The 21,543-nt window shown below is 40.7% G+C and overlaps 1 protein-coding gene and 1 long non-coding RNA gene across 2 annotated transcripts in view; one reads left to right on the top strand and one right to left on the bottom strand.

The window, feature by feature from the left end:
* The window catches only part of ITGA9 (integrin subunit alpha 9), a 492,766-nt gene extending 482,961 nt beyond the window's left edge, over nt 1-9,805 (top strand). The window contains exon 28 of the mRNA XM_075826987.1: nt 7,167-9,805. Within this exon, the coding sequence (XP_075683102.1) occupies nt 7,167-7,265 (99 nt within the window). The 3' untranslated portion in view covers nt 7,266-9,805. The remainder of the gene's footprint in view (nt 1-7,166) is intronic.
* The window catches only part of LOC142651830 (uncharacterized), an 83,480-nt gene that overhangs the window by 35,403 nt on the left and 26,534 nt on the right, over nt 1-21,543 (bottom strand). The window lies entirely within an intron of this gene.

The raw sequence follows: 21,543 nt of genomic DNA on the forward strand, positions 1-21,543 counted from the left end.
GGGGAATGTTTAGAAACAAGGGGTTAAAACTGCCTGACATGTTCCCACTAAATACACAATGAATTGAAAACAACTCCATCTGCCCTGCAATTTTGTTATTATAAATATATCCTACATAATTACAGCATCAGAACCATGTTCTGGCATATACGGTTCCAGGCCTAAACTCAATACATATATACTGCACCAGAACCAACCTCAGTACATAAATACAGCACCAGAACCAAGCTCAGTACATATATACAGCTCCAGAACCAAGCTCAGTATATTTATATATATATATATATATATATATATATATATATATATATATATATATATATATATTTATATATACAGCATCAAAACCAAGCTCAGCACATAAATACAGCTCAATTTAGTGTAACCCCTGCCATATAGGTTTGTACGGCTTAAAACTACAGCTCCCAACATGACCCGAACAATGGTAAGGATATGCTGGGAGTGGCTGTTTCACAAAAGAAAAAATCATACCACCTATCATCTCGCTGCAGATCATACAGTACTGATTAGAGGCAGAATAAAGCTTTAGATTAGGTGGCTCACCAGTGACGTCTTTTCAGATTCCAGTTGTTCTTTTGTTCTTTTTCTCTTTTCTTCTCCATCCAGTCCAGACCTCTATGATGACTTCTCCCGACCACAGTCCATTTCTGCAGTTTGGCGCTCATATGTCTTCAGCTTCTTACTTTTCAAACATTTCTGCACCTATAAACGAAGATAGAATTCTGATGGTGCCACATACTACACTCCTACATATAATAGTTACATACACTGCACCTCTAATTTTAATAGCATCATACATTGTGTCCCTTATTATAATAGCACCATGCACTGTGTCCCTGATTATAATAGCACCATACACTGTGTCCCACACACATACACAGTGCTCCCTATACAGTGAAGGAAATAAGTATTTGATCCCTTGCTGATTTTGTAAGTTTGCCCACTGTCAAAGACATGAACAGTCTAGAATTTTTAGGCTAGGTTAATTTTACCAGTGAGAGATAGATTATATTTTAAAAAAAAACAGAAAATCACATTGTCAAAATTATATATATTTATTTGCATTGTGCACAGAGAAATAAGTATTTGATCCCTTTGGCAAACAAGACTTAATACTTGGTGGCAAAACCCTTGTTGGCAAGCACAGCAGTCAGGCGTTTTTTGTAGTTGATGATGAGGTTTGCACACATGTTAGATGGAATTTTGGCCCACTCCTCTTTGCAGATCATCTGTAAATCATTAAGATTTTGAGGCTGTCGCTTGGCAACTCGGATCTTCAGCTCCCTCCATACGTTTTCGATGGGATTAAGGTCTGGAGACTGGCTAGGCCACTCCATGACCTTAATGTGCTTCTTTTTGAGCCACTCCTTTGTTGCCTTGGCTGTATGTTTCGGGTCATTGTCGTGCTGGAAGACCCAGCCACGAGCCATTTTTAATGTCCCGGTGGAGGGAAGGAGGTTGTCACTCAGGATTTGATGGTATATGGCTCCATCCATTCTCCCATTGATGCGGTGAAGTAGTCCTGTGCCCTTAGCAGAGAAACACCCCCAAAACATAATGTTTCCACCTCCATGCTTGACAGTGGGGACGGTGTTCTTTGGGTCATAGGCAGCATTTCTCTTCCTCCAAACACGGCGAGTTGAGTTAATGCCAAAGAGCTCAATTTTAGTCTCATCTGACCACAGCACCTTCTCCCAATCACTCTCAGAATCATCCAGATGTTCATTTGAAAACTTCAGATGGGCCTGTATGGTATGTGCAGGCCCGACTCTATCTTTTCTGCTGCCTGGGGCGAAAATTGAAATGGCGCCCGCAGATTTTGATTGACATACCCTGGCTGTTCTACATCACTAGCAGCCTCCTCCAACGCTTGCAGATGCACCATTGCCTTGTACTGGCAAGATCGGTGCAGCCGGGGCAGCGTACACCTCGCTGCACGGTGCGTGCCCAAGTAGTACAAGGCAATCGCGCATCCGAGAATGTTGGAGGAGACTGGTAGTGATGTATAACAGCCAGGGGGATGTCAACGAAGCATGGAAATGTGGGTTTGGAAGCAGGACTATGTGACTTTTCAGGATGGCAGCACCGCCCCATGACCCTAATGAGTAATTAGCATATAGTGTGCGCCGTTTTAAAAGTTGATTTTATAGATTTTGTTGCATCTGAAAAAAACATACAGGGGAATGTTTAGAAACAAGGGGTTAAAACTGCCTGACATGTTCCCACTAAATACACAATGAATTGAAAACAACTCCATCTGCCCTGCAATTTTGTTATTATAAATATATCCTACATAATTACAGCATCAGAACCATGTTCTGGCATATACGGTTCCAGGCCTAAACTCAATACATATATACTGCACCAGAACCAACCTCAGTACATAAATACAGCACCAGAACCAAGCTCAGTACATATATACAGCTCCAGAACCAAGCTCAGTATATTATATATATATATATATATATATATATATATATATATATATATATTTATATATACAGCATCAAAACCAAGCTCAGCACATAAATACAGCTCAATTTAGTGTAACCCCTGCCATATAGGTTTGTACGGCTTAAAACTACAGCTCCCAACATGACCCGAACAATGGTAAGGATATGCTGGGAGTGGCTGTTTCACAAAAGAAAAAATCATACCACCTATCATCTCGCTGCAGATCATACAGTACTGATTAGAGGCAGAATAAAGCTTTAGATTAGGTGGCTCACCAGTGACGTCTTTTCAGATTCCAGTTGTTCTTTTGTTCTTTTTCTCTTTTCTTCTCCATCCAGTCCAGACCTCTATGATGACTTCTCCCGACCACAGTCCATTTCTGCAGTTTGGCGCTCATATGTCTTCAGCTTCTTACTTTTCAAACATTTCTGCACCTATAAACGAAGATAGAATTCTGATGGTGCCACATACTACACTCCTACATATAATAGTTACATACACTGCACCTCTAATTTTAATAGCATCATACATTGTGTCCCTTATTATAATAGCACCATGCACTGTGTCCCTGATTATAATAGCACCATACACTGTGTCCCACACACATACACAGTGCTCCCTATACAGTGAAGGAAATAAGTATTTGATCCCTTGCTGATTTTGTAAGTTTGCCCACTGTCAAAGACATGAACAGTCTAGAATTTTTAGGCTAGGTTAATTTTACCAGTGAGAGATAGATTATATTTTAAAAAAAAACAGAAAATCACATTGTCAAAATTATATATATTTATTTGCATTGTGCACAGAGAAATAAGTATTTGATCCCTTTGGCAAACAAGACTTAATACTTGGTGGCAAAACCCTTGTTGGCAAGCACAGCAGTCAGGCGTTTTTTGTAGTTGATGATGAGGTTTGCACACATGTTAGATGGAATTTTGGCCCACTCCTCTTTGCAGATCATCTGTAAATCATTAAGATTTTGAGGCTGTCGCTTGGCAACTCGGATCTTCAGCTCCCTCCATACGTTTTCGATGGGATTAAGGTCTGGAGACTGGCTAGGCCACTCCATGACCTTAATGTGCTTCTTTTTGAGCCACTCCTTTGTTGCCTTGGCTGTATGTTTCGGGTCATTGTCGTGCTGGAAGACCCAGCCACGAGCCATTTTTAATGTCCCGGTGGAGGGAAGGAGGTTGTCACTCAGGATTTGATGGTATATGGCTCCATCCATTCTCCCATTGATGCGGTGAAGTAGTCCTGTGCCCTTAGCAGAGAAACACCCCCAAAACATAATGTTTCCACCTCCATGCTTGACAGTGGGGACGGTGTTCTTTGGGTCATAGGCAGCATTTCTCTTCCTCCAAACACGGCGAGTTGAGTTAATGCCAAAGAGCTCAATTTTAGTCTCATCTGACCACAGCACCTTCTCCCAATCACTCTCAGAATCATCCAGATGTTCATTTGAAAACTTCAGATGGGCCTGTACATGTGCCTTCTTGAGCAGGGGGACCTTGCGGGCACTGCAGGATTTTAATCCATTACGGCGTAATGTGTTACCAATGGTTTTCTTGGTGACTGTGGTCCCAGCTGCCTTGAGATCATTAACAAGTTCCCCCCGTGTAGTTTTCGGCTGAGCTCTCACCTTCCTCAGGATCAAGGATACCCCACGAGGTGAGATTTTGCATGGAACCCCAGATCGATGTCGATTGACAGTCATTTTGTATATCTTCCATTTTCTTACTATTGCACCAACAGTTGTCTCCTTCTCACCCAGCGTCTTACTTATGGTTTTGTAGCCCATTCCAGCCTTGTGCAGGTCTATGATCTTGTCCCTGACATCCTTAGAAAGCTCTTTGGTCTTGCCCATTTGTAGAGGTTAGAGTCAGACTGATTAATTGAGTCTGTGGACAGGAGTCTTTTATACAGGTGACCATTTAAGACAGCTGTCTTTAATGCAGGCACCAAGTTGATTTGGAGCGTGTAACTGGTCTGGAGGAGGCTGAACTCTTAATGGTTGGTAGGGGATCAAATACTTATTTCTCTGTGCACAATGCAAATAAATATATCTAATTTTGACTATGTGATTTTCTTTTTTTTTTTTTTATATATATATATATATATATATATATATATAATCTATCTCTCACTGGTAAAATTAACCTAGCCTAAAAATTCTAGACTGTTCATGACTTTGACAGTGGGCAAACTTACAAAATCAGCAAGGGATCAAATACTTATTTCCTTCACTGTATATAGTGCCCCCATAGAGCCCCCTGTAGATATGCCCCCATAGATCCCCCTGCAGATAGTGGCCGACATACAGCCCCCCGTAGATAGTGCCCCACATGTAGCCCCACTGTAGATAGCGCTCTACATATAGCTCCTTGTAGATAGCCCTCTACATATAGCCCTCTGTAGATAGTGCCCCACATATGGCCCCCCTGTAGATAGTGCCCTACATATAGCCCTCCCGTTGCTCCCCGCCCCCGTAGATAATGCCACTCACACTTTTAAGTGAAAAAAACAAAACTTTACATACTCACCTTGATCTCGTCCCCGTGCTATCCTGTGTCAATGCAGGCATGCTCTCTTCTGAGTAGGTTTGCTGAAAGACACAAGTGGCATGATGATGTCATCGCGCCGCTTGTGTTGTTGAAAGGCACTGATTGGCCCGCCACTCAGCTCCTTTCAACAACCAAAGTGGCTTGATGATGTCAGTGCGCCGCTTGCGTCGTTCAGCCCCAGCAGACCTGCAGCGCCACTAGAGTCGTTGAAAGGCGCTAATTGGCTGGGCAAGTCATTCTGCCCTGTCAATCAGCGTCATTGTAACGCGCTGAATGGTCGGGCACGGACCAGTCAGCGATTATGCATCTAATTGTATCTGCGTCCTATAGATGCAGGTACAGTTAGTTCAGGAGGGGGTGGCAGTGCAACTGAAACAAGCCGCCGCCATCCCCTGTGAGAGGCAGCAGGCCGCTGCCTGAGGAGAGTAGCTCATCTCGCCTCATGGACGGTGCGGCCTTGCGTATGTGTATTACTTTCAAATACAGATATACCAGAGCAGTAATTGTCTTTTAACTTTTGGGGGGGCTCTATTTTGTTTTAAACTAGTTTTGCAATGTAATGAATGTTTTCAAGACATTAGAAATGTAGTAAAAATGAAAGTTCACCTTTATATTCTGTTGAGTCCTTGAAACCTGTCAACGATAGAATTCTGTTTATGAAATGAAGGGGCCTCAGAATTCAGGGAATTCCATATCACAGTCAGAGCTACGTTGACATTGTTTCCATTTAATGTAGACCGTTCAGCCATAACTTTAAAATCACTGAGAGATGAAGTGAGTAACATTGATTATCTCTTTACATTTGCACCTGTCAAGGGTGGACTATATTAGGCAGCAAGTGAATAGTCAGTTCTTAATGTTAATGTGTTAAAAGCAGGAAAAATGGGCAAGCATGAGGATCTGAGCGACTTTGACAAGGGTCAAATTGTGATGGCTTGACGACTGGGTCAGTACATCTCCAAAACGGCAGGTCTTGTGGGGGTATGAAGTAGTTAGTACCTCCCAAAATCAGTCCAAGTAAGGATAACTGGTGAATCGTTAACTGGGTCATTGACTCCAGGGCTCATTGATTCGCGTGGGGAACGAAGGCTAGCAGTCTGGTCCGATTCCACCGAAGAGCCACTGTAGTACAAATTGCTGGAAAAGTTAATACTGATTATTACAGAAAGGTGTCTGAATATACAGTGCTTCACCGCTTGCTGTGTATGAGGCTGCGTAGTAGCAGACCAGTTAGAGTGTCCATTCTGACCCATGCCATCGCCAAAAGCGCCTTCAAAGGAACGTAAGCATCAGAACTGGACCATGGAGCAATTGAAGAAGGTGGCCTGGTCTATTGAAATACCTTTTCTTTTATGTGGCGGCTTGGTTTGAGTCTTCAGGGTAGGCCATCATTACCTGATTGGTGGGGGTCCTACTCCCAGCACCCCCGCTCATCTGTTTTGTACCTTGCTTGCCTGTACTGTGAATTGCTAAAAAGCTTGTAGCGGCATTTCACAGTATTAAAGCCTTCTCCCATTCATTTAATGTTATACTGTGAACCGCCGCTACAAGTGTGTCGGTAATTCACAGTACAAGCAATGACCGGAATAAACGGGAAGCATCGCTCGCTGCTTCCCTTCAAAACAGCTGATCGGCGGAGGTGCTGGGAGAGGGACCCCCCACCGATTAGGCATTGATGGCCTATCCTGAGGATAGGCCATCAATTTCGTAGAACTGGAAAACCCATATAAGGTTATGGTTTAATGGTGTAAATGTTAATATTTCTAGTGCCCCTCATTCTAGTGGTCCATGACTGGAGACCCTGCCATTGTTGTCAGTGACATGTCAGAAGGTAGATAAAGGTGAACCTTCCCTTTAAATTGTATCTTTAAGTTAGAAGTACCTTTATTAAATGGGGTCGCTCCATTTAGAAATCCCCCCTGTCCATATGTCTTATTAGAGCATATGGACATCAAAGAATGGGGTCACCACTTGGGACCCCCTCTATTAACTCACAATTCCTTAATAAGGTATTTTAAAAATAGGTTTTCTAAACCAGACAACCATCGTAACTAAATCAATAGGTTAATTTTAATATTACGCCACTAATTTGTATTTTAATTTCCTCTTTTGACTTTGCTTCTCTTTTAGATGGGCTTCTTTCGCAGGAGGTACAAAGAAATCATTGAAGCAGAAAGGAATCGGAAAGACTATGAAGAAAGTTGGGACTGGGTTCAGAAAAATCAATGAGCTACATGTGCCAGCCCAGTCACCTGACACACATTTGCTAGCTGAAAGGCTCTGCTCTTGTATCTTCCATATGTGGAAGAATAAAATCTTCTCCAGATTTTCCGGAGGCATGTTGATGCTGTTTATTCCTTTATCAGGCTGACTAGCAAAGGAGAGTGTGTCCTGAGACAACCACTAAAGCAACGTGAAGTGACTGGAGCGAGACTGTTCCCTATGCCAAGGCAAACTTTGGCCACCATGCTGCAGAGAATGGCAATATTTATGAATCCATCATAAAGTATGTGGTGTAACTTCAGGGAAAAACTGTTACCAAGAAGTATTTTTTTATAAATATTCAACTTTTATATGGAACCTATCTTTATATTTGAAGATATACTGTATGTAATGAACAGCTGTACAGTTCTTTACCGCACTGATACCTGTCTACTTGTACTGATCCCACCAATCTGTGCGATCATTAAATACCTAACTTATTAGGCGAAAGCAATTGTAAATAGCATCACTAAATTTCAGATTCTTAATGCACACCCTTGGGGTGGAGTTCCCCTAGATCAATGGTTAGATCCTCTAACCTGTGGCTCTCCAGCTGCTGCAAAACTTCAACTCCCAGCAGCATCTATGAGGGCATACTGAGCATTGTAGTTTCCAGCAGTAGAACCATAGGTTGAAGACCACTGCTCTTGATCAAGCTTTATTTTTTAGACGCTCATTTTGGTGGGATCAGAGTCCTTGCATATTGTATACATGAATAGATTTATACATGTGTTTCTGTACATAAAAATACACATACTGTATACACACACATATAAAATTAGAATTTAAGAACTATTATGTATTTCAACAAATGATACGACTTTCCAATCATCACAAGACTCAGTACCTCGAAAGCATTTGTGTGTAATAGTTAAAAAGTGTGTGAGCTTTCATCTGTAAAAAAAATTGTACAAAAGCTAGAAAAATAAAAAGACAATATTGCTGCTTATAATTATCATATATACATACGTTAAACATGATCACTATCTCAGCCTATAGTTACTGAAAATGCTGACTGAAGATAATGGTAGGGCCATTTGGGAAAAAATTAGAGATATGAATTCTACTCAGAAAATCAATGCCTTTACTATTTTGCAAATATTTCATATTTTTATTAAATAATACAGGTATGACATCACTGATTTACATAGTATAAGGAATTACATCACTACCACCAAATACAAGGAAATATATTTAAGGGTATTATTGTCACTTGTATCATATCTCTATTAAATAATCTAGACCTACTGTGTCTTAGATCATGAGAGGACCATGTTTGTCTATAATAGAGTAGTTATTATGTTGCACTTTTTACACAGAGTTAAGACCCTTTTAGTTCTGTAATTCCATTATAGAACAAATAACTGGCCAGTTATTTGGAGAGATGAACGATACAGTGTACATTCATTCTATTTAATAGGCCACGCTCTTTAATGGTTTGTTTTAATGGTAGACACTTGGCACTTGTTTGCGTCACTGCTTATAACTTGTAATGTAAATTTAATTTTTTCTGCTGATAAAATTCCAATTTAATTAACTTTTAACTTATTAGTAATTAGTGTTAATTAAAACAAGTGCTTAAAGGTCCTTTTACATGGGCAGACTTATAGCATGTCAATTGGCACTTGTTTAGTAAATTTAAATGGAGCATTCATCGGACAAACTATCGTTAATACATACAATGTTTACACGGGAAGATGTGCTGCCCACATAAAACATGCGATTAGCTGACACACGAGCGTTTGTTTGTTTGTCAGATTGTCTCTGCAATGTTTACAGGGGGTCAATTATCAGGAACGAGCACTCGTATAAATGCACGCTCAGCCGATCGTCTGCCCGTGAAAAAGGACCATAAAGGAAAACCCTGCAACCCCTCAAATAAAGGCACCCTGAGCTTCATACCTTTCTCTTCTATAGGAAGTATAAGGAAAAAGGTGGGACAACCATACAATTGAATATGTGTTAGCGGCATGAATCAGCACTAGGTGAGGGGCCATAAGGACCCCTCCCCACTTTTTACACACTAAATTGAAACCCTTTCCAAAAAAAATTTAACGAATTGTACCATTTACCGCATTGATATGTATGAATATGTGCTTCACAATGATAATTATTCCCTTATGTACAGTGCTACTATTTTATTGTGTATAGATTCAAATAAGTGAACATTGAATATGGTTAGTATTTTGAATTTGAACTTTTACGTTATAGTTTTATATATGAAAGCAGTCACTTGAAAAACGTAATGATAAGTTTTTAAGCTAAGACAGAGGGACTAGTATCTGCGTATTCATGAATTTACTCCATTTAGTACATTTCCAGCCAATTTACTCTGTATTGGAATGGTAGCAAATATTAGGGGTTTTCCCATGAGGGACATTTATGGCATATCCACAGGATATGTCATAAATGTCAGATAGATGCGGCTCCCACCTATCTCTAGAACGGGGTCCCCTAAACACCGTTCTAGCTTTTTGTGCTCACGCTGATTCCCGGCGACTTCCTGATTACATGGTCGGGAGTTACGGAAACACCGTAAATAGCTGAGCTACGGTGCTTCTGTAACTCCCAAAGTAGTGAATGGCAGTTACGGAAGCAACGTAGCATGCGAGCTACGCTGTTTCCATAACTACTATTCAGTTCTACGGGAGTCACGGAAACAGCGTAGCTCAGCGAGTTACGCTGTTTCCATAACTCCAGACCATGTAATCAGTAAGTGGCCAAGAGACAGCGTGAGCACAAAAAGCTAGAACGGGGTTCAGGGGACCCCGTTCTAGAGGTAGGTGCGGGTCCCAGCGGTGGGACCCGCATCTATCTGACATTTATAACATATCCTGTGGATATGGTACTTTCTTGATCCCGCAGCACTCCGTGTTTCAAGGGTGCGTGAGTAGGCTTCCACGCCAACTTATAAAAAATGGGAACTCAGCACTCCAAGGTATTATGCAATAAGTGATATTTTATTTCACATGTCTGCGAGCTTGGTCGCTGTTAGGTAGTGGCGCCATTACCTAACATCGACCGAGGTCGCAAGCACCGCATATCCATATCCACGGACGTAATCCGTGTCTGAAGAAGGTCGAATGTATAGACCGAAACGTTAAACCTATTTTTGGATTACTACTTTTCGCTATATGTGAAATAAAATATCACTTATTGCATAATACCTTGGAGTGCTGAGTTCCCATTTTTTTATATCCTGTGGATATGTCATAAATGCCTCTGATGGGAAAACCCCTTTAAATTATGATACAGTTTTCCTTTTAAATTTACAAAAATTATTCGCATACAAATAAACTTCATTTATAAACCCCCAAAAGATGTGAATTGAAGGAAACCAATTGGGAGGGAGACAGAACTATCTCCCCATGCTAGATGTTGATGTATTATAGTTGAAACAGTATGTTGGCTTTCAATTCTTCCTGCATAACAGAGTACAGGGGAAACATCAAGTACAAGATTACGGTCTGTGTTGGGTCTATAATACTTTATAGTTGATATCAATTGTTTATGGTCTTTTTACAACCTTCTAAAGCTTGTGATTGCAGAATTTGTACTTTTTCAGTGGAGTCAGTGTAATTTTTCCTCTCCCTAACTTACAAAGATCAAATAGTTTGGAAACTGGGTCAGAAAAAAACTCCAAATTTGATACCAGGTCTTATCTAGTATGACCTAAACCATTTTATAAGAGGCACAGTTCTTACAGTATCTGTAAAGTTTTTGACAATTTGACTTTTGACTATATCTTAGTGCTGACTTTGATACGAAGCGGAAACTGAATGCTAAATCTGGCCTTGACTGTAATAAGCATATGGACGACTTAGAGAAGCTCTTTATTTCCCATGTTTCCTTAATAAACACTGAATTGATGATCACATACAATGTTACAATGTATAAATAATATCACCAATTACACAGGTATTTATAGGAATGTATATTGTATTAGATATCAGGATAATTGTCAAGAAAAAAATATTCGTTATGGATAATAAGTTACATTTATGGCCACTTCCGCACGGCCGTGTGAAAGTGACCTAAAGGAGTTTTTTTTTTGTTTCAGCAAATAAAAGGTATTCGTTATATAATGAAAAGTAATGCAGTTTTGTAATGCACCTTGTGCATCAGAATTCATGGTTTTCAATATCTATGCTTGTAGTTATTGAATAGAAACTGTCATTGTTTCATTCCAGGTGATGAAACCCTTTCCTGGTGATGTGATAAGATCACTGCTGCAGGACTGATTCCAGTTATCACAGCTGTGTCTTGTAACAAGCCTCGCACGTGTGTGATGATCATATAACCAGGACAGATTTTACACTCATGCAAACTTTACCATGAAAAGAGTTCACTACATTTATTGCCATGTTGACCTAGCCTTAGTATAGTGATGTGTTTTATTTTGCAAGAGACACAATTGTCAAATGTAATTGTTCTTCAGGCATTTTATGGCCTTTGCTGCAATCACTGTAATGGGTATATTGATATTGTCCTTCTTTAATTTATTTAACATGCTATATCAATAAACCAATAAATCTGCAAGTGATATTAAAAAGTCTATCAAATGGTTATCATGTGAATCATGAAGTAATGCATATGGTTGCTGAGGACAAAGTTAAAGCTGATTTTAATCATTGTATTTTGAATTTTTGTTGTGTATGGGAGCACATTAAATATATTGCACAGAGATTAGAATTTATATTTATATGCATATATACACACATGTATGAAAATAACACAGGTATGTTGATTGATCTCTTCACACAATGTATATGAGTGCATGTTCTAGCATCAATTCCAAATCTTTCTTCTAATTGATTTTTAGAAAAATTTGAATATTCCTCCTTCCCATATAGTTATGAATTTATGAATCCTGTCCCCTCTTCCTACGATTCTTTCTCTGCTATTAGTAAAATAAGTTACTTTTTCACCATTTAACTGTATTTGAGTCTTATCACCCGATATCTGATTCACATGCACTGTTGTGGAATTGTTAAAATGTTTTGTTTGGTTATTTTTCTCTTTTTTTGGGGGGGAAAGGAGCAATAAAATATAAACTAATTTAAATCACTGTCTTTGTGTTTTGAATTGAAGCATACCAAACTTTGCAGGTGACTTTTTAGAATAAGCTACCGTGTGTGTATGTGAGGAATAACACGATTTATGAACATCATATGGATTGCATTTTGTATTTCTTTTTAGCAGTTATCAGTTTTCCATTCTGCAGACTCTATCTCCAATTCTCAGTTTTCTCTGAGCTAGTGGGTAAAGAGTAACTGCTATCATGTCTTCCATACACAGCACACAAAGAAGAATCCTGCTCCCCTATCTCTAGCGCATATATTTAGAAACAGAAGTTGCATGGAGGAGATTATACGGCAATAATGAGCAGTGTAGCTGAGAATCTAGGATTTAGGTGACATTACCAACAGCTGCAGCACATTTTTGTGTGTCTGTGTCCCTCTCTTCCTGCTGTCTCCTCCTACTTTCACCTCCCCTCTCCATAAACTTCTATGGGCAACGTTTGTGTCTCTTTCCCAGCTCCCTCTTCCTTCTACTTCTCTATAGACTTCTATGGGCAGCGTGTCTGTGTCTCTCTCACTCTGCTCCCTCCTCCTATTTCCTTCTCCATAGACTTCTGTTGGCAAGCTGTGACGAGACACCCCAAACACTTTCTGCAGTCTGTCTCCTCTGCACTATAACTAGGGATGGATTTTGGTTGACATCAGGGGGTGGATAGCATATTACAGGAAGGTAGACACCTAGTGGCAGTAACTTTACACAGAAATTGCAAGGATAAAATAACTAAATCTTAACAGTAAGTAAATTACAAAGTTGATATATATCAGGTATACCATTAGATTAGCATAAGTTGTTTGAAAAGTGAGTGTCCATTTAAACACTACCCACTATAAAAACTTTGCTACTATTGTAGTAGAAATTCTAATTCTCAAGATTGGATCTACAGTTTTAAAGTATCGCAAAAATAGTTGAGGAAATGAACAAACCCATGGAGGCTACACAGGTTTTTAAATTGTATCATAACTCCCAAGTATCTGAGAAAGGAAAATGGGACAGCAATTTCAAGCATGCTTCGCTTGCTGCAACAAATTTTTCAGGCTTTGTTCCTGCCCTAGTAACCCACATATTTAAATTTGTATGTAGGAATATTGTGTAAGACAGTGCCCAGATAAATAGTGCAGTTATTGCATATAGAATACTTTTCTCATAAATTGCACAGGTAGTGTCACACATGGTGCCCCCTGTAGATAGTGCTACACACTGTGCCCCATTTAAAGAGTGCCACACGCCGTGCCCTCTGTAGATTTTTTAAAAGTCTGTGCCCCTGATGTTAGTGCCCACCATGCCTGTGCTCTCTGAAAAAGAAGCGCCACATAGTTCTCCCAAAAACACGTCTACAAGTAAACATACTCACCTGTCCCTGTGCCCACACTGCAATTTGGCGATGCAGGCCTTGCCTATTTGACATCCTCAGATCATCACGCTGCGTCATGGTTCTCTTGAACCCGCCAGCGTTATTTAGGCTGGTCAACAGTTTTCAGGTCCTGAGAACGCAGACACAAGTGTAAAGGATCTGCCAGACACAGCTTCTGTGTCGACGCCCGTGGTTAGTCAGTCTGCACCTGCTCCTATGTCTGATAGAGTGACTCCTTCTTCTACCACTCAGGCTGGGAGGCTGAGGAGTGGGAGAGCCTATCACAGCCTGGCCAGACGGAGCTAGCTCCCGCCCTCTGTCTATTTATACCTGCATTTCCTGCTCCTCCTTTGCCTGTGATTCTGCTTGTTTCCTGGCTCTGCTGCTGCTGCTTGTACTATTTGTCCTCTGCTTCATATTGACCCTGGCTTTACCTACTACTCTCCTGCTCTGCGTTTGGTACCTCGTACACTCCTGGTTTGACTCGGCTCGTTCACTACTCTTGTAGCTCACGGTGTTGCCGTGGGCATCTACCCCATTTCCCTTAGCTTCTATGTACCCTTGTCTGTGTGTCTGTCGTGCACATAGTGAGAGTAGGGACCGTCGCCCAATTGTACGCCGTCGCCTAGGACGGGCCGTTGCAAGTAGGCAGGGACTGAGTGGCGGGTAGATTAGGGCTCACCTGTCTGTTTCCGTACCCCGTCTTTACTACAAGTGAGTGCGTTTCTTCCCGGTTCTAAGGATGAGCTGTTATTTTAGCAACCAGTTCGGAAGAATCTGCAATAAATAATGCAATTCACTATGCCTCCCTGAAATAAATAATACTGTTTACTGTGCCCCCTGATCTAAATAATACAATGCACTGGGCCCCTTGAAATAAATAATACAATACACGGTCACCCCTGAAATAAATACTGCAATACACAGTGCCCCTGAAATAAAAATTATAATATACTGTGCCCCTGAAATAAATAATAGTATACACTGTGCCCCCTGAAATAAATAATATAATACACTGCCTCACCCAAGTAAAAGATACTCACTTGTCCTCGTTCCTGCTCTGCCATCTAGAGAAGTCAGTTCTGCCTCTTCTGGTCAGGCCTGGCTCCTGCTGAAAAACCGAATGATGAAATCGCACCGCCCGCGTAAGAACGCACATACAATTTAATCTAGGAGGATTCGGTTTCGGATTCTGCTTCTCCTCTGTTCCTAGAACCTGTTGTTATTTTAGCAACTGTTTGGGAGAACCTGAGATATCCGGCCAGTCCCAGGATAGGTGAGTTCTGCTGTCCAGCTTGACTGTGTATTAATTAATTGTTAGGTTATCTAGTTACAGAAAGTAGCGAGTAACCGCCAGAGAAAGTAGATTTATTGATTGCATAGCGAGTTGCTATCTCAGCCTTATAGACTGACCGACCAAGGGTAAACCATTCCCGGTGCTGCAAGTAAAGCCCTCTGACAAGTACCATCATGGCTTCCCGCCATATTGCCAAAGACTGAATGTAATTTATGCCATAAAAAGCGCTTAGAATTTGTGCCTCTGTAAAGAGAACCGCCAAGTTTAGTACTGTATTTACTGTAACAGCCAAGAACTGTGCCTTAATTGTTGCAATCACTGAGTTTGTACCCCCTGTTGGAGTGAAGATTTGTTTTTTATCACTAGCCTACTGCATGTGGCATAGCTGATGTCCCTATTGCCTACCAGCCACTCCCATTACAAGATAAAAGGTAACTGGGTTTGTGTACCCAGAAAGGCCTAATTAAACGTGGAGAAAATTTATAGGGCAACGGTGCTTGTCAGCAGCTGTCTAGCAGCAAGAGAATGTAAATTATTATGGACCCCTGTCCAGATATCCTGGAGATCTCTACAAATATTCGCAACAGCTGGTCTTGAGGCTTTGACGTGATGGGAAGGGGAATGAATAGTCATCAACCATACAATGTCTCAAAGGGGGAATAATTAATGACTTTGAAGAAAATTAGCATAACTGAGAACTTGGTTAATTCATTCTATCTGACTATTACGCTGAGGATGATAACTGGAGGAAAATACATATCGAGGGGTCATTGGACAGTGTACCTAAGGTGTGCAACCACCTATTTATATTTATGTCTTTTGATCTAGTGCTGCTGATATCTATTGAATTTAGAGGAAAATGCAGGTAGGTCTTCAATGTTCCACAACTTTAAGATGAACTGCACTCCCTGGTCGCAGACATTGTGACAATAGAGGCCATGAATACAAATTGTGTGGCCGATGGTAATCCAGGTAAATGTACAAAGTTGGCCATCTCTGAAAACGTGTCCACAACAAAGAAGATGTAGTCAATTCCTGGGCGGGAGGAATGTCAGTAACAAAATCCATCGAGGTCTAAGTCCAGGGCTCAGTTAGAATGGACAATTCCTGGAGGAGTCCTGAAGGTGCCTGTCTGGATGGTATGAACTGGGAACATTCAGTGGATATAAAAAGTCTACACAACCCTGTTAAAATGCCAGTTTACAAAAATAGTACAAGATGAATCATTTCAGAATTTATTCCACCTTTAATGTCACCTATAATCTGTACAATTCCATAGAAAAATAACCTGTAATCTTTTAGAGGGGAAAAGAAAAATAAAGAGCAAAAATAATATGTTTTCATAAGTGTGAACATCCTCTAAATGGGGGTGTAGTTGTTTTCAGAATTAGCCAATCACATTTAAACTCATGTTAAATAGTAGTCAGTACACAGCTGCCATTATTTAAAGTTATTCTGAGTAACCCCATATAAAGTTCAGCTGTTCTATTAGGGTATGTTCATGCTGGCTATTTTCAGCCGTTTTTCAGGCCATGAACGTCCCAAAAAACGGCTGAAAAATCGGAAGCAGAACGCCTACAAACATCTGCCCATTGATTTCAATGGGAAATACAGCGTTCTGTTCCGACGGGACGTTATTTTACGGCTCATTTTCAAATAACGTCATGTAAAAAGATTCCCTGTAAAAAGAAGTGCATGTCACTTCTTGAGCTTTTGTAGCCTGTTTTCATTGACGCCATAGAAAAACAGCTCCAAAAACGGCCGCAAAAAACACTAGTTGCTTAAGAAACGGCTGAAAACCCTTAGAGTTTTCCTGACATTTTCTTTGTTACATGTGACAGCAAAAGCCATGGTCCGTAAAGAGCTTACAACACATCAAAGGAATCTGATTGTTGAAGGGCATCAGTCAGGAGAAGGGTACCAAATAATTTCCAAGGCATTAGCTATACCTTGGAACACAGTGAAGACGATCATTAAGAAGTGGATTACATTTGGCACAATAGTGACATTACCAAGAACTGGACGTCCCTCAAAATTTGATGAAAAGACAAGACGAAAATGGTCTGGGAGGCTACCAAGAGGCCTAAAGCAACAGTAAAGGAGCTGCAGGACTTTCTGACAGGTACTGGTCATGTAGTACATGTTACAACAATCTCCCGTGTTCTTTTCTAACAAAGAAAAACTTCCAAGCCCGGATATGTTTTGCAAAGACCTACATCAAGTCTGACAAAAGCATGTGGGAAAACGTGTTATGGTCTGATGAAACCAAGGTTGAATTTTATGGCCATAATTCCAAAAGGTATGTTTGGCGAAAACCAACACTGCACATCACCAAAAGAACACCATACTCAGAGTGAAGCATGGTGGAGGCAGCATTATACCTTGGAGTTGTTTTTCTGCAGCTGGAACTGGGGCTTTAGTCAAGGTGGAGGGAATTATGAACAGTTCCAGATATCAGTCAATATTGACACAGAACCTGCAGGCCTCTGTTAAAAAGCTGAAGATGAAGAGGAATTTCACGTTTCAGCACGACAACGACCCAAAGCATACCTCCAAATCAACAAAAGAATGGCTTCACCAGAAGAAGAGCAAAGTTTTGGAATGGCTCAGCCAGAGCCCAGACCTGAATCCCATTGAAAATCTGTGGGGTGACCTGAAGAGGGCTGTACACAGGAGATGCCCTCGCAATCTGACAGATTTGGAGCGCTTTTGCAAGGAAGACTGGGCAACAATTGCCAAGTCAAGATGTGCTATACTGATAGACCTACCCAAAAAGACAGAGTGCTGTCATAAAGTCAAAGGGTAATTCAACAAACTATTAGTTTAAGGGTGTGCATATTTATGCAACCACATTATTTTTGTTCTTTATTTTTATTTCTCCACCATAAAAGGTCACATTAAAGGTGGAAAAAGTTCAGAATTGATTCATCTTGTACTTATTTTTTAACATGACAAAAACCAGGCCTTTATATCCACTGTATGGTGTAACTCAAAAAAACAAGCTCATTGACATTATGTTTTTAAAGTGGCCACCAATAGAAGCGAGAGAAAAGTTCGCTGGTGCGTTTTACTCCGGGGTGACCTGACAACAGGTGGGAATGAGTCAAAGACAATACCTTATGACATGAGTCAGGAGATGCCAACGATTGCTCTCTTAAAAGCCACGTAAGGGAAACCTCGGTCACAGCAAGATTGTAGTTTGGGTTCATGACATGTCTTTAGGACGTCGGATGGAACATATAATCTATAGAGAGCCTCCGCCCCGGAATATACTCTCTGAATAAAGTTGAATCGTAAAAAAGAGAATGACCAATGTTCTTAACTTGGATTAAGTCTACAGGCAAACTGAAGGTATTCCAGATTTTTGTGGTTAGTGAAAATAGACACAGAAAATGTAGCACCTTCCAAAAGATCACACCATTCTTTTAAGGCAAATTTCACCGCCAGTAACACAAGGTTGCTGATTCTCCGCAGGGGAAACATTTCTTGGAAAAGCCACGTGGTGAGTACCTATTCTTTTTAGACTGCTGGGAAAGAACCACACCAGCTCCAATCAAGGAGGCATCAAGCTGAAGAGAAGCAGCACTTCAACCACAAAAGTTGGCCAATCTCAGGTAGTAGCTCGTTTCCTGGTTAGAGCATTGAGGCGAAATTACCTACGAGAAATTCAAGACAGTTACATAGATTACAAGGTTGAAAAAAGACACAGGTACATCAAGTCCAACCTATAATCCTACAATGTTGATCCAGAGGAAGTTAAAAAATAAAATATAATAAATTGATGGTAGTAATTTGCGAATACAAGGAATCTCTAAACTTCCTTGAGACCCACAAATTGAGACCAGCTTTGAACAGCAGCAACTTTATTTGGATCCATGCAAAGCGTGCCTGAAGAAAAAAATTAACCCAGGAAACAAGGTTTGTGTGTTTTGAATAGACAATTCTCCAACTTTGTATACAGGGAATTCTGACTAAGCAAAAGCAAAACTGAGCAAACATGCAGCCGATATTTTTTTGTAAAAACTGATATTTATTGAGTTTTGACAGTAAGTGTAATGATAAATCAGAAAATAATGTTATAAACAAGCATAATCAGGTCAAACCATAGGCCTAAAAGGCAATAATTTATAAAACTACAAAAACTGGTCAAAAAAGCACAGTAAGTAGCTCAGTGGTTATTAACACATCATACTAGTGAAAGCGTAATACCAGCATGTCGTGCAGGTAAGTAAAGCTCACCAAGTTAACGATCCACAGAAAAGAAAGAGTAAAAGTAAAGGTGTGAAGAAGGGAACGAAATCAAGAGTGCTCACAGAGAATTCTTATGCGGAGCTGAGGCATGGGATGGCAATAATCATGGACAACAACAACAAAGTATATGATCAACCCACAAAAAAAGGTAGTGGCCAGGGACAGAAGAATGGAGAAAAAGAGAGGTGGGACCGGGTGTCTGCAGGAAAGAAGCCCATAGGGTAAACCAACCAGAACGTTGGCACTTCTTAAGAATGAGGCGAAAGAGCAGGGCAAGCTAAGGGAGTATTGCTGACATTATGGCCTGTGAATGTTAAACTAAAGATAATATGCATTTATCCAAAGTCTCTGCACTCTGGGGGAAAGCTGCCATATATGAAACAAAGTCCCCAGGCATCCACTAACATAGGACCGCTTTAGCTATCTGGGAAGTGGTCAAGTACCGCTGTGTGAGAACATTGACGCTGGTTTCTAATAAGGTATTCCACACTTCTCTGGAATAGGAAGATCAAATATGCGACCATTGAACTCGAGCCAGTTCCCTACCCAGGTCTGCCTCTTATCTGGGGACATACAACAAATGACAACAGGACTGAGCCTGAGATAGGCAGAGTAGGGAAATGAAATTGTGCCTGGGTAAAGGGAAGTATGATGGCAGCGCTGCTTAAACTGTGTTAGCACAAGAGGGGAGGAGCTATCCCTAAATATGGAATAGAGGAAATGTTTGATCTGTTTGTACCTATCAAACATGCTTGGCAGGGAGAGTTTCTCCCGCAAAGCAGGGATAGGCTTGATACCTGATACAGTTAGGGAGAGTTGAAACTTGAGGCATGCAAGACGACTCAAGTCCTGGAGAAAAGAGCACATTTCTACAAATTGGAGCCAGGGGTATAAATTGCAAGATGAATTTGACAATTTACCAAATCCCAGACTCAGAACTAATGAGCTAGGATAGGATAGTGTTAGTGGTCCAGATAGCTCAGCAAGCCCTTTATCATGCAACATGCGAGCTCCCTCTTTGGCTTGTGCTAGAGGCACCAGAATGCCATCCTATTCCATTAAGCGGACTTTTCTGGCTCCATGTATATTCATTACTAACCCTATCCTAGCTTATTAGTTCTGAGTCTGGGATTTGGAAATAGTCAAATTCATCTTGCAATTTCTACCAACTTAGACTCCCAGCCACGCTTTTCATTTGTGCCGATATAAGGTAGCACAGTTCATTCTGAGGATACCACGTTGCCGGACAAACGTATTGGTCTACCTCTGGAATATTGCGGAAAAGGTATAGCACTTTAGGTAAAAACCCAATCTTTAGCATGTGCATTCCACCCAGTCAAAAGATGTAGTATTTACTGCAGTCTTTCAAACATGGCTCTTTGGCTTTTTAGCATCGCAGAGTAGTTAGCCATGTACAGGGTGAGTACATCAATAGTGAGACAAACTCCCAGATAGTCCAGCTAGCCACTAGAAGGAGAAGTATGACTTTAGGATGTAAACCACTGGGGTGGGGAGCGAGATGTTTATAGCATTGGATTTGACATGACTAACCACCGATCCCAAAATTGACCTAAAGTTGGACAAGGTTTGTAAGAGGTTGGGTAAAGAGGTAAGTGGAGATGTCATTTATGAACAAACATAATTTATAAACTAGGTTACCTCAATTCCCCAAATATTAAGGACTTGGCATAGATGAATTGCCAAGGGGTCTAGAGCGAGGATAAAAAGCAGAGGCAAAAGAGGACAGCCCTGATGAGTGCCGCAAGTAATGGAGAAACCCATTATAGTAGAGAAAGAACTTTAAGCCAGGTGCCAAAATGCAACAGAAAGTCCCATCGGTTCAACACTGCAAAGAGTTATATCTAAGAAACCGTATCAAACACACTTTTAATATCTGAGAGGAACATAGCTTCAGTGGCCCTGCATTTACAACAATGCAATAGGTGGACAACCTTACGAATGTCATCAATTGCCTGCTGGCAAAGGAACGATACCTACCTGGTTCTGGTGAATTAATGTGCCTAAACCAGTGTTCAAACTCAAGGCAAGGATTTTAGCTAGCGACTTAATGTCTATATTTATTTTGGTATCAAACAGATGGATGCAGTTAATGTGATGAAGTTAGGAGCAGGAAAGCTCCTAAAAGACTTTCAAATATGGACCTTCTGGGTTCTTCAGAAAGAATTTGTAGACAAGAGATAGTCTTTTTTTTTTCAAAAGCAAATCGCTATTCCTCTAGTCTTGTCTGGGGTTTTCCACATTAA

The sequence above is a fragment of the Rhinoderma darwinii genome, chromosome 5, assembly GCF_050947455.1.
Source record: "Rhinoderma darwinii isolate aRhiDar2 chromosome 5, aRhiDar2.hap1, whole genome shotgun sequence".
Taxonomy (NCBI): domain Eukaryota; kingdom Metazoa; phylum Chordata; class Amphibia; order Anura; family Rhinodermatidae; genus Rhinoderma; species Rhinoderma darwinii.